The 26,453-nt window shown below is 41.9% G+C and overlaps 2 protein-coding genes across 15 annotated transcripts in view; one reads left to right on the top strand and one right to left on the bottom strand.

The window, feature by feature from the left end:
- Positions 1 to 3,099: 3,099 nt before the first annotated feature.
- LOC139565865 (protein phosphatase 1 regulatory subunit 3A-like) lies at positions 3,100 to 8,473 on the bottom strand. Its single transcript, XM_071386491.1, has 4 exons — positions 7,535 to 8,473; positions 6,981 to 7,033; positions 6,797 to 6,900; positions 3,100 to 6,253 (listed from the first exon to the last, which is right to left on the bottom strand). The coding sequence occupies exons 1-4, from the start codon at positions 8,344 to 8,346 to the stop codon at positions 3,218 to 3,220; spliced, it is 4,005 nt and encodes a 1,334-aa protein (XP_071242592.1). The 5' UTR covers positions 8,347 to 8,473; the 3' UTR covers positions 3,100 to 3,217.
- A 2,727-nt stretch (positions 8,474 to 11,200) lies between these two features.
- LOC139565961 (forkhead box protein P2-like) overlaps positions 11,201 to 26,453 on the top strand; it is a 124,356-nt gene continuing 109,103 nt past the window's right edge. For 6 of the 14 annotated variants that reach the window (XM_071386677.1, XM_071386675.1, XM_071386684.1 and 3 more), the window contains exons 1-3: positions 11,202 to 11,608; positions 21,193 to 21,262; positions 22,027 to 22,080. The gene's annotated coding sequence lies outside the window, so the exon portion shown is untranslated. Of the gene's footprint in view, positions 11,609 to 21,192; positions 21,263 to 22,026; positions 22,081 to 26,453 lie in introns of all 14 variants that reach the window. The other 8 variants (XM_071386680.1, XM_071386679.1, XM_071386690.1 and 5 more) reach the window with 3 other exon arrangements.

The following is a 26,453-nucleotide window of genomic DNA, read 5'->3' on the forward strand; positions in this document are numbered from 1 at the left end:
TGCGTGTAGTCAGCTGTGTGTGTAGATTGTAGCCAGCTGTGTGTTAAAGTGTAGCCAGCTGTGTGTGTAGTCAGCTGTGTGTGTGTAGTGTGTTGTCAGCTGTGTGTGTAGTGTGTAGTCAGCTGTGTGTGTAGAGTGTAGTCAGCGGTGTGTGTGGCGTGTAGTTAGCTGTGTGTGTAGTCAGCGGTGTGTGTACCGTGTAGTTAGCTGTGTGTGTAGGGTGTAGTCAGCTGTGTGTGTAGTCAGCTGTGTGTAGCGTGTAGTCAGCTGTGTGTGTAGTGTAGTCAGATGTGTGTGTGGAGTGTAGTCAGCTGTGTGTGTAGAGTGTAGTCAGCTGTGTGTGTAGAGTGTAGTCAGCTGTGTGTGTGGAGTGTATTCAGCTGTGTGTGTAGAGTGTAGTCAGCTGTGTGTGTAGAGTTTAGTCAGCTGTGTGTGTAGAGTGTAGGCAGCTGTGTGTGTAGAGTGTAGTTAGCTGTGTGTAGCGTGTAGTCAGCTGTGTGTGTAGAGTGTAGTCAGCTGTGTGTGTAGAGTGTAGGCAGCTGTGTGTGTAGAGTGTAGTCAGCTGTGTGTGTAGAGTGTAGTCAGTTGTGTGTGTAGAGTGTAGTCAGCTGTGTGTGTAGAGTGTAGTCAGCTGTGTGTGTAGAGTTTAGTCAGTTGTGTGTGTAGAGTTTAGTCAGCTGTGTGTGTAGAGTGTAGTCAGCTGTGTGTGTGGAGTGTAGTCAGCTGTGTGTGTAGAGTTTAGTCAGCTGTGTGTGTAGAGTGTAGGCAGTGTGTGAACCCGTTTCAACCAGTGCCACTGTTCTTTCCAGATTCTGAATATGTCCTCCTTGTTCTCCTGTAGGCAGAACCAGGCTGGGTTGGACTAGCCGGGGTCAGGCAGCACTGTGATTCCTCAAAGCAGTTTCCTGGCGAGCAGCTCCAACTCTGGACTCGATCGACGCCAGCCCACCAAAGGTCAGCAGTCACAATGCAGCAGACTGGATCAAGTGACTCCCCTTACTGCAGTATCAGTCGAACCACTGCTTTATCTAACACTCAAAAGCAAGTACGTGCACACTCACTAATGCATACGCACATACACTCTCACATATACATGCATACGTATGCATATGTGCACACACGCACATGCACACACATGCACACACACACTATCGTTCACACTCTCTCTCTCTCCCTCTCTCTCTCTCTCTCTCTCTCTCTCTCACACACACACCTACATTTGCGTAGTTGCACATTGAATACTTGTTCAACTTCCTTCTGAACTCTGAAAGATGTCAGTGTGATTTATCAGTTCATTAAATGAGGCCCCGAAGGGGGATGATGGGAATGCTGAGTCAACAATAGGCATACCTAATTGTATGTGCATGTCCTGGATGCATTTTAAAGAGCGACTGAATGCACCGTTTCTGCATGTGATGGAAACAGACATTTCAGAATTCGGAATTGGAATCATGCATGTGACAAGATATCAGTCTTGGGGATGTGGTTCCATATGGCAGTTACTGATGTTTGTCCCCCATGAGACACCATAGGAACAAAGCCAGAATTACTTCCTCAAAATAGTCAGAATGAATCTAAAATAATTTTTAAAAATCTGTTATTAATTTTGAGGTTTTTGTAGAGGAGGATTTATTCACGCAATCTTATATCTAGCTAAGGTGTTTGATGCAGTATTTCTCAAGTAAAAAAATGTGTGACCTATTGTCTTAGGTAAACCTCGGTAAACAAAGTCAGATCCGCTGCGCTGATAGGCAGGTCAGCTTCACTGGGCATGTTTTTTTGCCCAGGTGTTGTTTGCGCCTGCCAGATCTTTCAACGCCTTGATAGGTATTTATCAGCTAACCACATCATAACGTATTTTATAGCAATCTGTCAGTCGATGATATGGCACACAACCATTGGTTGATGCATAGATGCAATGTCTGAGCAGGGGATTGCGGCCACTGTCTGCGTTAGGATTGGTCAAAGACGTGTATCCCATGTTAGTGGGCAAGTGAGCATTATCGCAATCAAAACCCAACCCTCAAGTAAGTCATGAGGAACTCACAGTACATCACCTGCCAACTCTCCCATGAATTAGCACTACTGGCCCTATATGGTTTGTCTGAGGACAGCAAGCATTTGGGGACTTGGGTCACGGAAGACATATCACGTCCACCATTTTACAAAAAGCTATAGCAGTGTCCTTTCTGTCTCTTCATATCATGATTAATAATACTGTTTTTGTGAAACTTTAGTGCAGTTTCTGAAAACTGTTGCAATGTTTAATATAAGGAGGTCAAAATATATCCCATAAAAATGTAATCTGTCAAAGTCAAGTACAGGACTTTTAATGGAAAGACAAAGCCACAGAAATCACACAACTTGATTATATCATCATCATCATCATCATCATCATCATCATCATCTCCAATCCTTACAATGATTAAGTGATGAAAAAGTGCAGTCCATATGACCTTACTATCTGTAGGCTACATGTCTGAGAAAAATAGGTCAGATGGGGGCCAGTAAGTGATCTCCCAGGATCACAGAGATATTGTAATATCATATGCCTGCCTAACATATGCTCCAGCCCAGTCAACTGCTGCTAACGTGGATGTGTGACTTATACATTTCAAGTTCACTACAGATGACCATACATATCAGCTATTCTATATGAAAACATTTGAACTACAGTGCAGCAATGACTATGCAAGGCACTCTTTAGTCAGCGTATAGACCTGGGAAAAATCTGGAAAGCTTTCTGTTGAAACTCATATGTTATCATTGCTGAGAAAAGAAAAACGGAAAAAGAAATAAAGAAACTTCACTTTCAAATCTCCAATGCCCCACGCGGTTTAGCTAACCCCTTTTGTCCTACATTGGAATAATGGATTTCATTCTCCTTTAATACTTTGGTACATTTTCACTTTTGATATTGGGCCCATAAAACACTGCAACAAACTGCAACAAATCATGGTAACTCTTTATATTGAGTTGCTCCCATACCTCTGTAGTAACACTGTCATTACACTAGTAACAACATTGTATTAACAAATGCATTATAATTGCAACAGCTAATACTGAAGTACCATGTACAATAACAACAATGTTGCTACAGTAGTAATTACAGGTATAAGAGCAACTTCATGTGAAGTGTTACCCAAATCATACACACACGTGCGGCACGCGCACAATATTATAATTCTTGACACACAAACACTTCACCTCTCTCCATCTATTCTGTCAGTCCCTGTGTTGTGCTGTGTTGCCTATCTGCCACACAGCACCACCAATACAGTGAGAACAAGTAGAGGGCAAAGCACGCTGGGAAATTATACACAAGAGTGGTAAAGAGAAACACTGCTACCAAAAGGGCATAGACCAGGGCTCTGGTTACGCTACTGAGAGAGATGAACATCCTCAACCGTGCCAGGATGCTGCTGGCAGCATCCTCCACTTTCTCAGGGGGTGGAGGGCTCGTACGGCTGCTGATGGTCTCCTGATCCTCCCCTAATGACGATGGGTTTTGGGTTGACCCCTGACTGACCCCTGACTCACTCCCTTCACTGACAACTGTGTTAAATCTTGTGCTGAGAGAAAATGAATGAGAGAGGACAGTTGTACCTCTGTTTGGAGATGACGCATTGGCTTGGCCCATAGAGGGCTCTGCATTGCTACTGGGTGTAGTTTGGCTAAGGCCTCGTCTCGGTGTAAAGGTCAAATCGGGAAGTGTACGTGCCTTCATGAGAGAATCTACCCAGGAGTCTATGTCAGTCACTACTTTCTTAGTAAGACGTTTTGTCTGGTGGTTCAGTACATTTTGAACGACTTCAGGTACATCTGACAGTTTCTCCTCCTTCTCGTTGTCTTGTTCGGCTAAAGGACTATTATCAACCGACTGCAAATATAACGCCTCTTCTAACATTTCCTCATTCAAACCTTTCTGTTCTCTGAAAAACTCATCTTCAACTAACTCTACCTCTTTTTCCAATGATTCTTTATCATCCTTCATAATAAGTTCTTTTGACCCTTCTGACAACTTTCCATTTTTATCTTGTCTTGGGCATTCAACGTTTTCCATTGTCACCTCATGCTTTTCTTCCTTTTCGGTTGACACGTCCTCACTCTCATTTCGGGTGTTCGCCGTCTCGTCCGTTAAGTCCTCAACTTCCTCCTTTTCTGGAGTTTCGATACTTATTTCTTCATTTATCTGTTCTGTGTCTCTCTGTCTGGACATTTTGGCCATGACATTTTCTGTCTTTTCCACTTCTCCTGTGTCCTTTTCCCTGAATACTTCGGGGTCTGTTAGGTTGTGTGTTGATGATTCTTCATCCATATCAGTGTCTCTGTATAGTTCTTCTTCATTTACGCTCTGATAGATATCTTCTTCTTGTATTTTATTGCACCAGAATCCCTCTTCGTGTGTTTGGTTGGATCTGAATTCCTCAACCTCTTCTAGGTTCTCTCTGTCTCTCTGTTCTTCATCAAACTGACTGAATTCCTCTAATTCGTTTGATCTGGATACTTCATTGGGTGTTTGGTTTGGTCTAAATTTTTCGGCAAATGTCCGGTTCGCTCTGTCTAGCTCTTCATCTTCATGATTCAGGCGCAATTCTTTGTCTGTATGGCTCGGTCTGTCATCTTCTTCATCTTGATGGCTTGTGGAGAAATCCTCTTCGATCTCAATTTTGTTCGGTCTTAATTCCTCTACCTCAGTTTGGTTCCAGCTGAATTCACCATCGAATGTTTGGTTCGGTCTAGATTCTTCTTCATCTCTTTGATTTGATCTGAATTTCTCTGCCTCTGATTGATTCGGTTTTAATTCATCTTCCACTGTATTAAATGGTCTGATTTCAACTTCGTCTGATTCGTTTGGACTGAGTTCCTCTTTGTGTGTTTGTTTCAGGCTTGATTCTTCTTTTTCTGTTTGATTGAGCCCGAATTCTTCTTCATATGTTCGACTCGGCCTGAATTCTTCCAACTCTGTTAGGTTCAGTTCTAAATACATTTCCTCTCTTCGGTTAATTTGGAATCTATCTTCCACTGCTGGACTCTGTCTATGCAACGCTTCTTCTGTGAGGTCTTGTGTGAATTCTTCTTCCTCTGGTTGGTTCGGCTTGAACAGCTCATCCACTTTGTAGGCCTGTGTGAATCCCTCCTCCACTCCGTAGCTCTGTGTGTTTGTTTTATCCTCTGTCCTCTCTGCGACTGTCTCCCTAAATGTCACAGTGTCATCAGCTGCTTTGTGCACGTTGCCTTTAACCTCTGCTACCACGTCGGAAGAAAGCGTCTTGTCTTGCCTTTCTCCCTGACAGATTCTATCTACTGCATTGGCATTCTGAGATTCCGCCATTGCTGTCATATCTGTTGTCTCGGTCTCCCCCGAGCTCGTTACCGGCTCTGCTCTGTATGGTGTGAAAGGCTCCTCTCCTCTTCCTCCCCCCGCCTCCACATGCTTGTAGCACTGAGCCGTGCTGTCAACAGACCCCCCGGCCACCCTTGCGGCACCCGAGGGAATGGATTCCTGTAGAGTGTCTGTTACAGGGATGGCCTCTGACCTTTGGGAAGGATCATAAACCGACGCTTTGTCGTTTCTGGAGAAGGTGACACCCGAGCTTGACAGTGGCTCCTCGGCACTGACCAGAGGTATCACATGATTGTGAGCCCACGACGGCAATTCATCTACTGTGCAGTGTGTGTATCTTTGTGTATTTGAGTCCAAGTCACCCTCCTGTTGGTTGTCGACTTTTGAGGAAGACTCAAAATCCTCAGTTTCGATTGACGGGCAAACTGAAGTTGCCGACTGTAGCCATTCAGATTCTGGCACACTGGTAGTATCTTTGGAGTCTGTGCCATTGAGAAAGGCTTCCCACAGATCACAAACAGAGGTTTGTTCTCCCAGATTGTCCTCGGACTTGTCTGATGTGAGCTGAGGTGTGGTCCTCGTTCTAATCCAGATGTCATCCTCATCTGAAGTACCCGCCCGCACTTTATCTCTGCCCCAGTCCAGGGATAGTAGGGGTATCTGGTGGTATGTCATTATTTGAGGGGTATCAGTGGTTTGTTTCTTCTGGCGTAATCGTAGGAGACTGGAGGCACTGTCCCCTAAGGGTTTGATGCTGGTGTCAGGCAGTGAAGGTGGTTTCTCCAGTTCGTTATGTGGTAGCCCATTGGAAATGTGTTCCTGTCTTGCCGCCTGCTCTCGCCGAGAAAAGTATTCCTGCACTTGTGCTGAACAGGCCTTCCTTCGTCTGCTCCTCTGACTATCCCCCTGTCAGTCAACAAGAGAAGGAAAGGGGCATATTTAGGTTTGGACTTACTTAGTTGCCTTCACAAAAATGTGTTTTTAACATCTGATCTAACAAGGACTAATACAAAACCTATTTGAACTTATTGCAATAAAACAAATATGTAACTTTTGTAGAATATTGTAATGAGATTGGAACTTAGGGTGCAATACCATTTTTTTTTTTTACATACTTGCCCTCTGCAGTTATTAGTGGCACACATGACTGCAATAAAAGAACGTATGGTATGCTCTCAAGTATCATGTAAAATGCCTCACTGTCTCCTCACGTACTGTACAGTATGTTACACTGACTCGTGCTTAACTAGCTGAAGGACAGACATGCCTTACTGCAGAAAGAGCATGGTTGGTAATAACGCTCAAACATGTATTAACTATATGTATTTTAGGGTGAGAAATGTGTTAAATATTGTTTTGTGTAAAATGTGTATGTGGTAGTTGCATAGCACCCCACCCAGGACATGTCAAAATGTTTATCACCCCTTTAGTACAAATTAGAGACCTCACCAAATGTTTGTGATGGTAATCCTCATGATGCAAAATAGAGAGCAGATGTTCTGCCTTTTCCACTTTTCCCCCGCCAGTCCGCTCTGCTCTATGTGTGGTTGAATCTGGAAAATAAATTGCTCACAGACTCAGATTCCCAAGCATGGCGTTCACATTTCACAGACATAATATGAGCGATACACACCTGGAGCGTCTGCAGCGGTCTCCACGGCGTTCTCCTCGGCACTGTTCATCTTACTGTCAACACAGAGGACAGATCAAATTACATGAAGTGTTATGGGGCCATACAATAAAGGAATTGTGTTCGTCAAGAACCGAAACAAAGAGGTTGTTAAGAATTTGGTCCTAAAGTTTAAAAAAAGGGAAACATTTTATTTCCCAGTCAATATCAGACGTCATGGAAAGCTGGACTGACACTAGATCACATGGGGAGCTATTTGATACTGTGGCCGAGCACAACGGACATCTCTGTAAAAGCTAACTACAGGTGATCCATCTAGAATTATAGAAAGAAAAATATATATTTTTTTTATAAATGTGTCACTAATAATCAAATATTTTCCTATTTCACTAAGAGTTAATAATATGTTTTAAGCCTATTACTCAATTTGCTGGCAGAACTACTTGTTTGTAATCTATGCTATAGTGATTAATACTTAGTTCTTTAATACTTCAGTAATAGTGTGTTTCTATCGCTTACTGTCAGCAGAGGGAACAAGAATAGAATAGCCTCCTCACCTGTTGACTTTCAGACAGGTTCTCTTCTCTCTCCAGTTATTTACTTCCTCTAGCTGAGGCTCCATTGCTATCAGATCTCTGCCTCCCTTTTTGTGGCAGAACAGCACATAGTTCATGTCACTGTTGTTTGCCCAAAAAGTGCCCACTGATGTCTCGTATCTGAGGCAGAACTCCACTCTGGTTCCCTCCATCTCAAAGGGCGGCACGAGGGTAAGCCTGAACGCAAACCTGTCCGTTGTTCCATCGCTGGAGCCCGGGACGTACTCAGCCAGCAGGTCAAAGTTGGTCTTCCAGCTATCCAGAGTCATCCGGATATAAAGGGATTTATTGTAGCACAGGTTCACCACCCTGACAATACCCCTGAGCGCAGTGGTGCCAGGAAGTAACTCAATGCTCTCCAGCTCTAGCTTCTGATCCTGGAGTCTCTGTTCGAGTTCCTCCGGAGACGAGGGCACGGTAAACAAAGATGACAGGAAATACTCGTCCGGTTCTTTAACTTTGACCTCGGACTCCGGGGGGTCAGCGACCTCTGCCCCCGTCAGGTCTGTACTGTCAAACTCCTTGACGTACACCAGATCCAGACCGAAGGCGTCAGCAAAGGACACCTTCCTACGGATGACGGCCAGGGGCTCGGGCTCTGAATCATCTGACTCGTCCGACTCATCCGTGGCGCCTTTCTGTGTGTAGAGGCTTCCTCGCTCCTCTTCCTCCCTCACTCCCCCCTTTTTAATATCCCTACTTCCCCATGTTCTTGTGTCTGGAGCCTCCATGAAGTTTGAGGGCCCGAGAGGCCTTGGATCGTCTGCAGACATCAGTGGGCTGGCTGTCTGTCTACATTGGGAAGGGAGGACAGAACCAGAGTGCCCCTGGCTGTGGCGACACTCGAGAGGACGTGAGTTGACATACGGGGTCCAGTTACAGCTGAATATTGTGGTGTAAGCCAGGCCTATTAATAGGTCTCATACAATATGCTAGTCTGGCCCCTGCAGTCATCCATCCCAACATAACGTCTCTCATATCTGTTGCAAAAAAGAAATATACCAGTAATAACGAAAAAAATATGACACATTTAAGACAGAGGCAAAAATGTATATTGAACTCATCTGTGCACATCTATTAAATGACAGAATGAGATGAATTTGCTTTCACTTACCAGTAGTGTATGGTGTTTATGGTTGCCCAGACCGCAAGTGTTGCATGCAGTTTGCATCTGTCACTTGCAGGTGTCGATAAAGTCCTCCAGACATGGATCAAAAGTGGAGCCACAGGGCCAAGTCTCAATCCTGTGGATTCCTCATCTCTCCTATACCCTCTTGCCATCGTATCACTATAATTCCCCAAACCTCAGGTTATTGAGGACAAGGAGATAGGTCTTAGAAAATGAAGCAACTTCAGAGTAAATTATTGTACAGTAGCCAAGCTCTCCCTGGCTCTCAAACAATCACCTCTCTGATTTTGATGCAAGAGTAGCATCTACCTTGTAAAATGACATTTTAATTCCTTGAATCTGGTCAGATAGGAGATGCAAGTATACCTGTAAATCTAACATACCCCTTTCAACAGGCTGTAGGCCTAGTTATACAATACAGCCCAGGTATGTAGACCGGTTTCACTCTCAATTGATTCTTTGTGCAAGGGTGTTAATGAATCTAGATGGATTATTTTAGAATTGAATTTTCAATATTACAACAAGACAGTGCATTGGTATTTCTACATAAAATGACATGAAACTGACATGAATATGATATTTACTGTACTGAATAATCAGATCAGTAGATGGCAGTGTATGACAAAAGCGGATTTCTTCCATGCCCAAGTACTTTGATACGGCATTAGGTCATCTATTCAGCACACCATGTCTGACCTCAACATATATTACTTTTTATCGCTTATATGCATTTCAACATCATCAAATGCATTAGGTTAGGTAAAGTCAATAATAGCTAGGTATACAATACACATTTGTTAGCCTATTATAAGACATGCAGTACATACCGGTGACCTGTGTAAATGAAAGACACTAAATTACCAGTAGGTGGCAGCAAAGCCCCATTTTCCACACATCAGCGATATCGTTTTTATTTATACTTCATGACATCCAAAATGATCTTTCCTCCTATTTATAGAAAATATGATTGAATGCTCAATCTCACTTAGAATCTTTCAAAATGTCATGGAATTGGATCTTTTACGAAAAACATATTGTATTTTAAACAATTTTAAGATTTTAATCTTAATCGTTGATGCCGTTTATAAAATATATATGAATATATTTAATGTTGTATGCACAATATTCCCTTTTATATATTTCTTACACATACACATACAGTTTATCTGGTGTAAATTGCAAGTTTGCAATTGTTTACAAGTTTGACAATGATATGTAATATTTGTTTTTGACGTAAGAGTATTGTGTATTTGTTGTGCATAACAAAACGGAACAATTAAATACTAAAAGCACATCCCTAACATTTAAACAAAGCAGAGGTTTGAACGTCACATTGAAATTAATGTACCTTCTTTTTACACATAAAATCGGATGCAAGTGATTTCAATCAACCTTTTAATCAACCCAACAATTGTTTCATTTTCATTAAGCCGACTTTGTCATTTAATATATATATATGAAAATGTGTTTTTCCTGTATATGTAAAGCAAACAACTTTCACCCAGTATTTTATCTACAGGGAGAGTAAATAAAGACGACATACAACAGGTCAGACCTTGAACGTCAATCGCTGCGGTCCACACCGGTCAATGCTGCAGGTTCACTGCAGTGAGGAGCAGACAGCGCGTTATAGCAAATACATTTAACATTTCTAAAGGTTTAAAACATGAAGATATTTCTTAATAGATTGATGTCTAGCGCTGGTCCAATTTTAAATGTTTTACAAACACGACTGATCAAACTGCAATGGCACAAGGATGACTATTAAGTATATTGATCCCGCATCAATAGATCGAACGTCTTATCATCACCATGTACATGTCAACAATAGCTATATTTATAGCTTATTCTGATGATAACATTTAAAAGATCTCATCTCATCCTGAATCATAGCCTATTTTAAAATATGTATTCTTCACATGAAAATATAGTAAACAGTGGGCCTATATAACTTCTCCTTTCAAAAGAGTAGAATTACCAAAAATATTATAACAAACCGTTAGGCTATATATTTGTGCTAATGCATTTTCTTTGCGCTGACATTACCAATATGCACCCTTATTTGGGACTGATTAGTTAGTAAATGTGCACTAAACGTTTTAGTAATTGCTGTTTGATGTCTAGATAATTTATTTTCATTGTGTGCACAAACCTTCCAAATAAATATCTGCATTGATGCTCACATTGACTCATATCTGTTTAAGATCAGTCGGTTAGTCTACAAATAACAATGCATGTTTGTTATATAATAGAATACACCTTATTTGGATATTTAAATACGTCTTTCTCCCGTGGCCGACTTTATAGATCAACTCTACAGTAGATATCGGAGCTGGCTTCATCTGGAAACAAGATGTAACTGGAAATGGGACTGTTTGCTTATCTTTGACTTCCAAAAAGAAACAAACATGTAACTTCCAAATAGTTTTCTGTTTACAAAGCAGGTGGACGTGACGTCATATGGGGTCGTAGCACTCCAAAAAAAAAGAATAACATTCAACTCCGCGTAAGTGCCTCCCCTGGGGCTGCATTGTAATAAGATAGTCCAAAATAGTTCGTTGAATACATCTTGATGTATTGAATCGCATTGCGAAAACAAGCTACTTCTTCGCATTGCGCGTCATGCGAGAGCATTCAAACGGGACTCAGTGTACTGCCTTTTCTGTTACATTAGTAATAACAGCAGCATTGACTGAAGACAGCAGGAGCGCAAGACAACGCTTGTATGAGTGCAGCGCCAGCGGAGGAATATTTGAGTTTTTATTTACTCTACGGCTTGTTGTTCATTTTTCTGCTTTATGGTTACTTGTACAGTCACGTGTGAAGATTTCTTGAAGCTGAACGTACACCAACTTCTTCTCACGTGGTGGCTCTTGTTTTCCTAGAGGAAATAAACCTGCGTTTTGGTAAGTTTTAACCAAAGTGTTTATTTCTTTCCACCCTCTTTGAGTTTCACTGATTCTCTTCATCGATTCTTACTGTCCACCAACTTAAATTGTGAAGCCATAGTTTGTGCGGACGATTGTGAACAACTTCAAATCATCCCAACAATTATATATTGCAGATGTGTGTATATATATATATATATTTCATTTTTCATGTTGGTTCCTTTCATGTACTTCACACAATAGTCGGCTGTGCTTTTTCGTTGCCAAGGACCCACATGTAACACTGTCCGGCGTGTGCAGCCAATAGGGAGGATAGAACTATTTTATAGATGACCACTGGCTCGTTGAAGCCGATATTCAACAATGTATCCTATGCGTCTTTTCAGTATATCAAAGATGGAACTATGTATTGCCATTAGCACTAATAACAATACAATAAAACGTTATGAAAGACAATTTTTACATAGGTTGAAAAGTCAGGTAGAATAGTTGTAGATAACCAGTTGAAAGTAGCCTACCAATTCAGAGATGTATTAACTTATTCTGATGTTTTTGAATTAATAAAAAAATATGTAATAGTCATAGCCACATTCATTCACTGGAATGGAATCTCAAAGTATTCTCATTTAAATGTAACAATTACATTTTGAAATTCATTTATTTTTAGCCATTGAATATAATGATCATTTGGAAAGTACAGCATTCACCACTATCTCATTAATATGCAGAAATTGGAAAACGTTTTTTTCTCTAAAACTAAAAGTTGAGCTATTATAACTGACTCGTTGATAATGATGTATTGCGATCTAGTTTACTATCTGTGTAATGCGAATTTGTAGCAGTGTCGTTATCAGTTGTGCCACAGTTCTTACTATTACCATCACCTTCTACTACTATAGTACTACTACAGTAACTTACTGTACTTTATTATTTGATGTTCCTTTTACACTACAGTTACTACTGCATTACTTTTGCTTCTAGCTACCAACTACTGTAGCTGCTCGGACTACCAACGCTTAAAATGAAAGCAAACGTATAATAGTATAACTAGTTGTACTGTTATTGTCGTTGATGGTGATGATGATAAAGATCAATGGTGAACACCTTACCGTTACATTCTTGCGCCATTTCTAGCTACAGCGTATTCCATATCGTCATAGCCCAGATGTAAAATGAGAGACCAGTTTCAGTATTATCCTCATAGTTCTTAATGTGCATGATGGACTTGTAGTTTGGACGATGGGTTGCCACACCTTGGTTAAGGGCCCCCCTAAAAGCACTCGGAAGTACCTCTCTACTTTAGTTAGCGCTGCACCTAAATCGATAGCCTAGGTGTAGCTTTTTTTTCTTATAGAAACGCTAACAAAGTTCCCTGATGGCCTGTGATCAGTTTTCACCCCTGGTGGATTAACAAGACTGAACCCTTTTGTTCAAGCCGCGGGTGCACAGGTGTTCCCCAGCCTGAAATGCAGGTGTGCTTCACTGTTTCATCACTCAACACTTTTGCCCTTATTTTAGGACCATACTTTGTCAACTCCTTGTTTGGAACCTCTGTAGTCATTGCCTGGTAGGAACTATATAAGTCTGTAGCTATAGATGCCCTGTTTCAGGGCTTTTTAGTTTGTTGTTGACGTTTACTTTTGGGAAAGTAACCTAATATTTCACTCTGCTGTCTGCGTCAAGGCTATATGGTTGAATGTGGACAAATGGTAGCTGGCCAGCATTAGTAGCACGCTGCACTTATTATTGTGCCACTCTGCATCCATTTTCTGATTGCTGCATTTATCATTTTGTGGTTTGCTGCTACATTATGGTAATATGAAAATTAATGTCCTCCCAAGGATTCATGTGTATACGTTTATCATACCTTTCAACCATTTATCAAAATTTAAGCTGCAATATGTAACTTTTGGGGCATTCTGTCATTCTCATTGAAAGCAAGTCTAAAGATCTGTTCTATGTGCGCTATTTCTATGCTTCCCGTTCTTAAATTTTGTGTTTGCGTCTTTTACTTTCGGTTTTGTACACTACCTTCAAACAGCTGAAAATACAATATTTTTGGTTTTTGAAAAGATATTCCACAGCGGTTTAGATGGTACAATGATTCTCTACAATCTACACTATACATTGCTTGTTTTGTCACATGAACTGAAATTAGGTGAACTCTTAGAATTTTAGCAACCATGAAATGGCAGAGGAATTTCTGCATATTGCACCTTTAAGTTTTAGATTTCAGCCAACCAGTCATAAGTTAATGCATCATTTTTTCTCTGATAAAAGAAATGTATGCTAGTAACTGAGAAATAGTATATGACTTGTTCTGTTTTTCATGTATATTGAGTCTTCCTTTAAATCATTCAAAGGACATGTCATGCAGTGCAGTCAGTATTTAGAACAAAGTACATATTGTTTTCCTTTAATTTACTACAGAGCAACTTTGAAGCAAATACCTACTTTTTCATTTAAGTGAACTCTAGCCTCTCTCTTAGCTTTTGTATCGTACCATCACCCATCCCCCAACATCTCCTTTTTAATAAAACTGTCTGCTTGCTCAACCTTAGAGGTGTTGCCCTGTTTTGGGGGAAAAAAGGATAAACAAAAGGGTGGAGCACCATAGTTTCATTTGTCTAAATATGAGCATTGTACCCTGTCTGTGTTTTAATTTATGGGCAAGTCAACTCTGCTCTCTAAGCCTAATGGCAATTAAACTGGAAAGCTTTCTGTTTTTATCCCGTTAACTTCATAGAAATGTTTCCATGACAACCTCCATGCAAGTTAAAGCAACCAGAGGTGATCAAGTCTTTTTTTCCTCCCCCCTCCCTCCCTCCCTCCCTCCCTTCCTTCAGAAAGAATGGAATTTGTGTTGACAGTTTTGGCCTTTAATGGCACTTTTGTGCTGCGTGAACATATTTGTTTACCAGGATCATATGCTGCTATCTGTCACCCTAGAAGAGATTGCCTTCTTAAGATAAAAGAGTATATAACATGCTTAAGAGGCCCCCATGCACTGTAATTATCCGCATAATGGTAATGGTGTTTTGTGTGCCCCAGTAACTAAGAGGCCGAGAGCTCAGACTTTTTTAGTTACGCTCTGGGTCACTTCTATAAGCTGGACTTTCTGCTGTTGTGGGTAAGAAACACTGTGACTTTTGGCCAAGAAAAGCTTGTGTTGGGTGGAGTCAGAGGATATGGATTAAACTGAGATTGCAGTTTGACTCAAGACTTAAAGGCTGTGTTAAGTGTTGTCTTTGAAACAAGTCTCAACACCGACGTGTTTATTTTACACTGAGCATTTATTTGACTTTCCGGACAAGTTTGGAGGAGTGTCTCATTGCTCATTGCTTTATGACTCATTTTAGAACAATGGGATACTGATAACTGTTCTCACTTGTCAGTTTGAAACACTTGCCAATATTTCTATTTGTGTTTAACAGTCCTAAATGCTGTGATTCTAAGAAAGCATTGTTTTCGAAATGTCAGGTTGTACGTCACCGTGCCACGATCTCAGGGTTGTTGCACTACAAACAAACAACCAAACACATGAGCGCCGCAGGTTCAGCGGGTTCCCAAAACCTCATAACGACTCCTGTACTTTAACAATGAATAGAACCTACGCAAACTGCAGCATGACTTGTGACTGATGTAAACAGACTTTGCTTTTACCACTAACCAACAAAGCATTGTTACCATTGCAGTCTACCAGTGCAGTCACGCTGTATCGGCTCAGCTAAGGTCTAGCAGTAGATGCTTGATCATGACCTAAGACCATGACAATTGAACCATCGGTTGACCCTTTGAAAGGCCGTTAGTTCTACCTGTTACGTGGACTTGCTGCATTTCAACCTGCATTATCTGTACAATTGTGTGATTTCTGTTTTAGTTGTTTGATTCCCATGCGAGAATAGATTTGATCGTTTTGGGTCACTTCTTGTTCACATTTTTCCCCTGCTTTGTGCAGCCAAAACTTGTTTACTCTATATGACACTCTGTACTCCAGTCCTCGGGGGCCAGAGTGGTGACACACTTTTTTCCCCCATCCCTAGCACAGCTGATTAATGTAATTGCATTTTAAACTGAAGATCACTATTAGTTGATTACTGGAGTCAGTGTGACAACAATCAGGCCCCCAAGGAATGGAGTTACCCATCCCTTCTCTATTCTCTATGCTATGGTCACAGCAGTGTAAAATAATGCCAGCTTTTGCTTTTCTTTAAGTCACGGTTGGACGGAGAAAGAAGGGACAGTGCACTGGACTGGTGTGAAAGAATGTGTTGGTTGCAGGGTCTATATCAAAGATGGAGGGTCACTCATAGCGAACGGCAAGGTCGCCATCACTCAGGCGAAATCTGCCACCAGCCTGTCTGCATCACTGTAAACAACTACTCACATCAGACAGATTGAGAAATAACAGGGCTATTGTCTTAACTCTACAATTGTTTAACGGTTAATTGAGAAACAAAATTGTGTAATGAGTCGTGTCTAGATCCGTGTGCTAGCTTCATCTTACACTCTGATTAAATTGTTGGTCAAATTAACATGGCGTTTTAAACATCTGGGGCTCATTGAAGTTGTCCTTTTAGGAATTCTAGATAAAAGGGAGGGAATGGCTAGTATTGATTTGAAGCAGGCATGTGCTGCTCAAACAACAGGAACACAAACAAACACTGACCTTCCTCTCACTGGTGCTGTGTGTCTCTGAGGACAATTCTGTTGGAGAGAGAGAGAGATGGGAGGGAAAAAACGGTTTATTTCAAACATGTTGTAAAAACACAGGATTTGTGAGGGTAATGCTTTTCGACAGGCACATTAGGCTGCAGAAAGAGCATCGAGCTCGGGGCTGGGGGCATATGGCGCTGCCTTCTGCCGGCGTTGCTCTAGAACAAGTTACAACACTCTGGCAGGGTCACGACTGTCTCAGGTTTGTTCCTTCTGTCTCGCTGGGTCGTCAAGATGAAAACAGCCACGGAAAAAACAATAGGGCTTTTACAGCTTTTGTCTTTCAGAAATACATGGATGCATTTTAAATGACAAAAATGACTTTCTTGGCTATGATATTTTACAGTGGTATAAAAGGGAGGCCATTTTCAGAAATATGCCTAGCTATTTGTTGTTGTGTCTTTGATATCATGGCCACATTATAATATCTACTGCATGTAGGCTAGTTGATTAGATCATAAATGTCTCTAACAATCCTATTAGCACATTCTAATAGTTTGAATACTTTAATGATTTGCCCATGTATGACAGGTGACATTACAAGCGTAAAAGCTATTTACTAGCTAGCTATTAGTAACACTTCATACCATCATTTTGCCCGCTATAGGGTTTCCTCAAACTTGTTCTTGGACTGTAGGCCTAGTCCTTTTGTCGTAGGGCCATAGTTTTATATCCTGTAATTTCAGAGGGATGGACTTGGACATGAAGATGTGAGATGCTGACGCAGTGTTCTGTTTAGAACAGAGGGGATTGGTTGAGAGTAATTATAGGCTACTGTGTGGCTTGTAGGGTTTCCCTGGATGACAGGGCCATAAGCCTTCATTCAGCCACTTTTATAAAAGAAATGGCCACAACATATGGCCGCAGCAACACAATGGTTTATTTTTAGGATAGTTGATGGGTGGTTTTTGATTTAGATTGTCACTTCTGGCAACCAGCAAGGCAGATGGTGTAAACTTGAGTGCCCATCAGAGCCTAAATACCTTCGGGCAGCTGTTGCTAATAAACTTTTTTTGTGCATTTATTTCCTTCTAACATGGTTTAGGTCAAGAGCAGTCAAACCTGTTACAACACCTGTTTCTGCATATGTAAATCTGTTGTTTTGCCATTTCATTAGACAAGAAAAAAAGGACGAGGTCACTCGTGGTTGCAAATGCGGCTGGCACTGGGCCCACTTGGCACGGTACAAAGAGAAAAGGGGGAAAATACAGAGAGAGAGAATGAGGGATGGAGGGATAAAGAAGTAGAGAATGTTGGTTTCTGTAGGGAAGCCACAAGGCCATAGGATGTCTCCTTTGTTGTAAGCCCTCTATCTGGAGGGCTGCCTGCAATTCTGAAGAGAATGGAGTGGCTCCCAGAGACTACAGGACAGGGAAGAGAAGGCGTTCTCTCTCTCTTTCTCTGTCTCTTTTTCTCTTTCTCCCTGTGAGAGTAGCAGTGAGGCAGGACATGCCCGGGAGCCAATGACTGGCACATGCGTGGCTGCCACGCGCCACACGCTTCCCTCCCAACCCACCCATCATCTGGTGCCCCCCTGTGGCTCTCGCCTCTCAACCACATGTGCCAGGGTCTGTTTGGGCTCAGGGGGCTAATTGTTCTTTGGTAAACTAAACTGCATGCTTGTTGGGTCCCGACATTGAAACCGAGATGGGAATGAAGATCGTGCTCTTTCTAATGCAGTTATTTTTCATGAAGTCTTGAAAGTTTGGTTTATCATCTGGTCTGTGTTGCTGAATGTAACAAATGCACCATGAAATTAAAGGTTATTGCCTGAACGTTGTTCGAAAGCTTGGAAGATTAGTGTTTCTCTGTGCAGAACTAGAGCAGGGAACATAATATGGCTCATTCTTGCATTTGGATGTCATGCTCCTGGTGAGAAATGGATTGACATGCATGCAGAAAACAATGTTTATTGCCTTGTCTTTCCATCTGTCCTCCATTCTCTGGTGATAATGAGGTATTCGAGGCACTTAACGTTGAAGTGTTGCTGATGTTGATGCTGTGAAGCCAATGTGTAATAGAATATATTCTATTCTGTCCCACTCTATTCCACTGTCTCCAGTAGTCTTGACAGACCTGGGGTTGTATTGGCCCCATGCAGTGAGCTGGTCTCATGTGGCCCTACAGAGCCACACCTCCTATAGCTGTGGGTTGTTCTGATTTGTAGTGCTTCCTCTTTCTCTTCACACAAGCAGCCAGACAGGAAGCATTAAAAACAGGCACAAACCCCCTCTGATACGGGAGTTCATTAGAGATGGGCCTTTGATGGGCCTCCTTTTTAAGTGACTACGGTTTCAAATACCTTGATGTAGAAGCTTAAGAAGCCATTGTGCAGTAAGCCCTCCTTTTGATGCGACTTATTTAGATCTGCATAGTAAATCAAGGAGAGTAAATAGCCAGGCAGCAGATGGAAGCACGGAGATAAGGCCCCGGCCCGAACAATCACGTTTGTATTTTGTTATGATGTTGACAGCAGCTAAAACTCACTAATCTAGCTCCACTGATCTGCATTTCAAAGAAATCTCATTTAGCAGCGGGCAGGATAAAGTTCTTCCCATTGTGTCCATTTTATTGCGTTCTTCGTTAATTTATCTGCTGGCAGATTTAACGTTCGCCGGTGCTCGGGGAGGGTGAGAGGAGAGAGAGCGGCGTGCGCTGTGGCGGCGGCGTTGCAGAGAGAGGGGGTCTTAAATTCTGTGAAAGCGGTAACGTCTAGACTGTGAGCCCAAGGTAATTACACGTCCGGTGATGAATAGAATGAGTTTGAAGACTCATCTTTGTTCGGGGGCCTGAATTGCTCGCCTAACACCGATAAGGAGCATTTGGTTCCCTGTAGAAAATATTATTGGCGGTGACTTTTCCGTAAGCCCCCACCGTCGTAACACAGGGATGGTATTTACGTTAAAGATAAAATGATTGTGTACAGTAATCTGACTTGTTAGCATAATGTCCCTCTTTCATCCACAGACTCTTCTATAGCCGCTGTGGAGGTATTTCTGCTCTCCATTTTAAATAGTTTATCTTGACAAAGCGCAGCGCTTTATGTAAATAGCCAATGGTATTATTAGGCCCCTTGAATGCTTGAATGCAGTCTGTATTTATAAGTTGATAGAATTTAAAGATCATTTTTGTATTTAGGCTAAGCGTAAAGATATGTGTGATATTTGTAAATCTCTTGAATTGGTTCCTCTGAATAGAGTATTACGGCTTCACAGGCCAACACTGTATTAAAGTAAACTCAGCAAGTCATTTTGGATGAATGGAACAATTACTGAAAATGATGTTTTTATCCAACTTATAGGGCGGTTACATTTTACCTGAATGTTTATTCACACAAATATAGCTAAGTGTTAAGTAGTTTGATTCATATTTGGTGTGTTATTAGTCCTTTATCGCATGTTTACTAAGCCTTATGTTTACTAAGCCTTCATGCTAGTACTAAACAGTACAGTATTTTCTTTTTAAGTACATCGGTACTAGATTAGATGATTGTGTACGCTAACAGAAACATCACCGTGCCTATTTTCACAATAGACAGTACAGTGTGGAAGGGGAGATTTGTATCCTTTTTCCACTGCATAAATGTTACACGGCAATCTGTGTGCACTGTGCAACACTTCTTTCCCGAAACTCAAACAGTAAAAATAATGACACTTGGCAGGTTTTGTTTTCCGCGGTGCTCTTTGGGCTGAGGGCTTTTTGTACAGTTCAGAGAGCACATTCCACAGGATTCAGCAGTTGCTGGTTGCCTTCAGGGGTCATTGGAATTCGGGAAGAAAAAAAAGAAAGAACATTTCTACAGGAACATCCAGGCTGGGCCATTGGTCCTCCCTGTGTCTTAAGTATCAGAGAGAGAGAGGCTGCCTGTAAAATGCTCGCTCAACCACGAGGGGAATTCAAATGTTGCGAGGGGTCAAGTGCTTAAACATGATGTATAGGCATTAAAACGTCTGAGAGGTTATGTGGCTGCAGTTGGTAATTCTTACGGTAATGTAACAAAACATAGCAAACATTAGAAAGATGCATGTGGAAATAACAGATTGATGATTGAGGATTGTTTTATACAGAATTGCAGATAGGTGTATTATAAGGACATGGGACATGTCATTATTGTCGTTAAAACCTGTCATTTACTGTTACTGTACATTACCTAAATTCAGAAGGTCACCCCTCATCTTTCTTGCACAGACACGCACACACGCACACACACACGCACCCACAAGTACACCCCTCCATGCACACAAAAGCACTTACTCACACACATACACACACACAAGCATACATTCACATGTACTAGAGCTGGGGGATATGGTCAAAAATAGATATTACGATAAATTGCATTAAAAAATGATTTATTATCCTTTAAACTACAACTACTGCTATTAGTTTGACGGTTGTAGTCATCAATTGTACCATTAACAATCACCCATATTAGCAAACTCATTTCATTTCAAATGTCACATTTCTCTAGTATAGGCTATGTATAGTAATGAAGGATATCCATAAAATGCCTGCGATAAGTGATCGGTATGGTCGGTGTCGATCATTTTCGGTTTATCGTCCCAGCTCTAACATGTACACACAGACACATACTCACTCACGTGCATACAGTCACCTAACAGGCAAATCCATGTGCACTTTGTTGTTCCCAAGTTTATTGCTTTCCCCTAAAAGCTAATAACTCATAGCTCATGTGCAAGAAAACCTACCCACATTTATCCTATACATGTTTGCACAAGCACCATCGGAGTGGGCGGGGGGGGGGGGGGGGGGGGTCATTTACAATGTGAATTGGAAACTTGGTTGATAATGTTTTACTGTATGGGAACATGCTTTTGAGTAATGATTTCTCTCTGATCTGCTCTCCCCCTGCATATCCTCTACAGACATCTCTGGACTGGAGATCCTTCCCCTCCTGGAAGAGACGGACAACAACCACACGTTTTCACCCTCAGGGTAAGTACTACAACACAGCCTTTCATGTGCTGTCAAAGGTTTTCTGCCTTTGGACTGATAAGGCAGAATTTGACAATTGTAACGTGCTGTGTGTAACTGTGTAACTTGACTTGATTTTTTCCATCCAAGATCATTCATCTCAGAGGTGTCATGCATAACTTTGAGGGCACTGATGGCCAAATCTTAGACTTAGGCATAAAATAAACTATACTTTCTAGATTTTCAGTGTACAAATGGATGAAACTTGCCTGTGCCTCCTTATTTTCAATGGACATGACACCTCTAATCTTAAGGACAAAGGTGTATGATTTTGTTCTAGTTTCTTTACTTGTACCTGGGCAGGAGTGTTACGCTAAAGCCCAGCTGAGGCACAGTTACCACCATAGAAAAATAACAGATCTTCATCTGCCCACCATGATAGAGTTCCACCTCTGCAATGAAACCTGTCAGGTTGTGCCTGTTTGGTCTTCACACTTCCTAGACATCCTATCTACTGTAGCTTTTTGAAGTTATGATATGCATTAGATCCAGCCAATGTGGACTGGGAGGAAGGATATCTGAAAGTCTTCTTAGTGAATGTTGGGGAACGTTTTCTAGACGCCCATGTTTAATTGAGAGTGAGCCGTCTTAACACATCACAATAGACAAGAGGTTATTGACACCGAGAAACTTGGAAGTGTTTGAATGTATTATCTGTACATGCATGAAGGTGGTGTTGAATAAACACCAGAATGTTAGCTCATAACCAATGTTCATTTGTTTAGGATGAAATATGCAACGGCTGTGAGAAGAGCATCCACATTCTGAAGTCCAAAGTGGTGAGTCACACTGTCTTTTACACTGATCTTTTGCATGCCCTTGTGTTGTGTGTCGGTTCGGATTATTATCCGATCTGAACAGTCACAACCACTGCCAATTCTTGTTGACATCAGCTCGAGGGATTCACCTTCACTGGTCTTTCGGGGCTGGAGGTTACAAGACAACTCTTATCAAGTGACGAAGCTCATTCAAAACTTCAAGCGGAGAAGTGTAGATGCATGAATCATCGGGAGACACTGTTCATAAGTCGGTCCTCCATGCACAATTCCATGCACAATTCCATGCACAATTCCATGCACAATTCCATGCACAATTCTATGCGTGTGCACCCTACTGTGCTGTAACGGCACCCAGTGGCACAACTCATAGCTTCTGTAGCCCCTTAGATTCCCAATGAGATTCTCTATGAGACATCCAGTGGTGATAACAGAGGCAGTTTGTCGTCACCAAGTCAGTATAAAACGAGCATAAAGAATCCCAGCCAGCACAGTAAGTGTGACACACACTGATTATGTGACTGCTACTACGGCGGAGGCCTGCCGTCATTACTAATGTGTCCCCACAGCAGCCAGACTGAGACAGAGTCACAGGTGGTGTCTCAGACCGAACAGAACATTGCCAGACGGTAAAACTGCAGTAGCGATGGGGAGGAGAAGCCTCATCATCGTGAGGGGATGGAATTTAGCCGTAATTGGATGGGGGATAGATATCGAATGCTAACTTGACAATGGGTGATTGTTCAGTGAGCAGAGAACAGTTGAAGTGAATTGCTTTGCAGGTAAAATCAAATGTAAAGGTACTGGCTTCTGTATTTGTAGCCCTCCATAACTTCTCCACTATCAATTATTTGTGTAATTAAATGTATGCTGTAGGTCATTCTCAAGTTTTTTCGTAGAAGTCACCCCACCCCATAAACTTTTGAATTTGAAAAATGTTGTGAAAAAAGTCTTGTTTTGATCTGTTTTTCAATGTGGCGGAGGAGAACTACTCTTAGACAGGTTATTTCCTGAATCCCAGCCACTGGTTTATTTTCATATTTTGACCCAGTCTGAGGAAGGACGTCTATTTGTCTCCGTATTCAGCTGCAGAGTTTTGCCTTTGAGGTCCAAGGATGATTCAAGCGAGGCAGCTAGGAGCCAAGCGGAGCGAGAGGCTGGGTTAGGGTGGCTCAGCTCAGCTGTAGGCCTCAGCCCCAGCCCACATCCCAAGAGTCACATCTTCACAAGACTAAGCAGAACCGAGATTCCCTTCCCTCTTCCACCTAAAAGAGATTTGAATATTCGTTTTTAATTTGTTGAGTATCCCATTTAAATCTTCAAAGATGAACTCTTAAAGCATATCTGTTCTGGAACAGAAGTCCTCTAATCATCCCAAAGAAGTATAATTGACCTAACTTTTGCATTACTGTGAATGTACACATATATCAAATCTACAGCAATTAAAGCATATCTCTGGCTAGTTTATAGAAGCAAGCCCCGGACGGATGGCTTTGCCTCAGACTTCCAATTTGGAATTGATTTCTTGTTATAGATCAGAGCTTCTGTCATTTCATTTCCAAAACCCTAAAGGGTTTTCTGAGCCAAGGAGCCCGGCTGGCTTCCCCCTGAGTAGGAGAGGGTAACCTCCACGGGTCTTTACCCTGGACACCCTGACTACTGGGGAGGGAGAAGAATCAAAGGGACTTGAGTCATCCCTATTGGCAGAGTCCATTGTGGGTCTGATTTGGGATTGAAGAGGATGGGGATGGAGATCAGGCTAGGGCCCGTTTTTCTAATCTTTATCCACCATTAACTCTGGCGCCCAGTGTGTGGCTGGGATCAGGTCATTGGTCAATCCCCCATTCAGAACCACCCCGGAATATTTCAAAGTTAAGCCCCGTCTACAACAAAAAAAGTATTACTCATCAAACGTTCACTTTCTCACTCTCCAGTCCTCCCAAGGATCTGCCTGCCTCCCTTTCTTCCCTTCCTTCTTATATTCCTCTTTTATGGTCCACTGTTTTGTCTTCCTACTTGGAGGGGGAAAAAGAGTTGCCGTTTTGGAACTTCCCCAAGTTTCCATATTCCAGTTTAATGAGGTTTGGTTTGGGGTCTGATAGTGTCATGCTGTGAGCAAATTGGACCAAGAGTGGACCCACGTCCTACTCTTTACAGATCTTTGGTTGGATTAGGAGTTGGAGTTTTTTAAATAGGATTCTGGAATTGTACTTTGCCTCACAGGAAATATATATTTACACCTCATACTTATTTTCACCCTCCCCCTTCGTCCTTCACTTGGTGCAAGCACACCATGTGTAGCCTATTGCTTCTCCACAGTATGTTCCTTCAGTTTCCAAAGTCTAACAAGGTAGACTTTAAAAAAACAACACATCTAACTTCAAATCTATTTTATCAAGAAAGACCCTGGCGCTGATATGTTAATACTTTACCTTTTCAATCCGTTTTGTTTGTTCTAAGGTTTATTTGCCTCTCCTCCTGCCTGTTCAGAAGAGGAGTAATGAGGACCCAGAAAGAAAAGAAGAAGAGGCGTCTAGAATAGATAGAGCGTAGAGGAGTGTTTGTCTGGGGTGGACAGTTGCCATGAGAATAGAGTTACAGAAGGGGGCGTCTCTACCTAGCTGCCATCACTCCTGATGGAGAAGACACACTGACTCAATGAGATTATTGATCCAGAGAGGAGAGGAGGGGGGTATGCAAATCAACGGTGTGAATGGCCACGGATGCAGCCCTGGCGGGCGACTAGTCAGTCAGCCAGTCAGTGTCTCTCTAAAGGTCTCGAAGCCTGATCGGATCACACTGGGGGTTGTGTCCCCTTATAGACCCCTCATAGGATAAACTATAGGACTTAAGTCCACCTCCCCATTCAGCATGCATTGGTCACTGCTTGCTAAGTACTTTGGACATGACTGATTGCAGATATTGTCTGCACAGTCGTACTTTTTTATAAACGAGACGCATCTGGTGTTTCACATGTCATTCTTCCCCCCCCGACTTAATTGGGAAAGAGCCTGGGTGCGGAAGCCCAGTCTGATGGCATGTTTCCAAGTGCATGAGATTATTGTGAAACAAAAGCCTCAAAAGGGATGACATCAGAGCGGCTTGACATCGGTTTGAACTCGTTATTTCAGGTGGGAAGAATTACGTGCCGCTTCAGTTGCAGGTGATCGTGTCCAATGAATTGGTTTCACATAGTTTCACCTGCGTTGTGGCAGGTCTAATGTTGATTATCTCGACAGTTTGAACCTGTGCGTTATCGTCGCAGCATTCAGGAAACACGGTCGTTTTTCTAAACGTATACAACGCCTCTGTTGTTATCTGTTGCTATCTGCTTCCTTCGAATTAAGATAGGTGGGGATTTGTCAATACAATGTTGGCCAATCATGTTGATAGAATGTATGTGTTTTATGAATATATGTGCCCTCCTAACTCCTTAAATACAGTCATAAATCAATATATGTGCAGCGCACAAAAGAATACCCATGACCCATTTTGAATGAACTGAGGCTGAATCCTATGTGGAAGTTGAACCAAAGTGAAAACATTGTGTAAATGATGTAATGGAATAAATCCACTATTAGCAGCAATTGGTTTCTAAGAATCATACATTTTTAAAGCTTTGAAGCAATGGAGTCTGAAGGATTCCGGCCTCCTGCGGTGTTGTAAGACTCTCCGATTATTGGAATAATTGGCCACAAAGAAGGTTCATATAAATGTAAATTAGAATACATTTGTTCAGTTATGAGAACTTTTTTTATACTATTCCAAATAGAGTAATTATTCACCAACACCACCAGGTTTTACATCTTTCATTTTGATATTATACTTCAGTGGCGGTCCAAAGTGTAGCACGTTTTTGTTTTGAAACGCTAAAGAAAACTTAACTAAGATTATTAAGATGACACATTTGGCATCAAAATGTAGCGTTGTGTTTGCTCTTCAAGTTAAGATCCTGTAGATAACGCTATTTCACAAGCTATTTTTCCTTGCTTCAAATCAAGTCCCAGTCACAGCCATTGCAAAAGCTTTTACATTTACATTTACATTTAAGTCATTTAGCAGACGCTCTTATCCAGAGCGACTTACAAATTGGTGCATTCACCTTATGATATCCAGTGGAACAACCACTTTACAATAGTGCATCTAACTCTTTTAAGGGGGGGGGGGTTAGAAGGATTACTTTATCCTATCCTAGGTATTCCTTAAAGAGGTGGGGTTTCAGGTGTCTCCGGAAGGTGGTGATTGACTCCGCTGACCTGGCGTCGTGAGGGAGTTTGTTCCACCATTGGGGTGCCAGAGCAGCGAACAGTTTTGACTGGGCTGAGCGGGAACTGTACTTCCTCAGAGGTAGGGAGGCGAGCAGGCCAGAGGTGGAT

Source organism: Salvelinus alpinus, chromosome 37 (genome assembly GCF_045679555.1).
Source record: "Salvelinus alpinus chromosome 37, SLU_Salpinus.1, whole genome shotgun sequence".
NCBI classification, from domain to species: domain Eukaryota; kingdom Metazoa; phylum Chordata; class Actinopteri; order Salmoniformes; family Salmonidae; genus Salvelinus; species Salvelinus alpinus.

Coding starts and splice junctions, on each gene's coding strand:
- LOC139565865 (XM_071386491.1), bottom strand. CDS start 8,346: ATGTCTGCAGACGATCCAAGGCCTCTCGGGCCCTCAAACTTCATGGAG. Junction 6,901..6,980: donor GACCGCTGCAGACGCTCCAG/GTGTGTATCGCT, acceptor TTTATTTTCCAG/ATTCAACCACACATAGAGCA. Junction 6,254..6,796: donor ATTACCATCACAAACATTTG/GTGAGGTCTCTA, acceptor GTTGACTGACAG/GGGGATAGTCAGAGGAGCAG.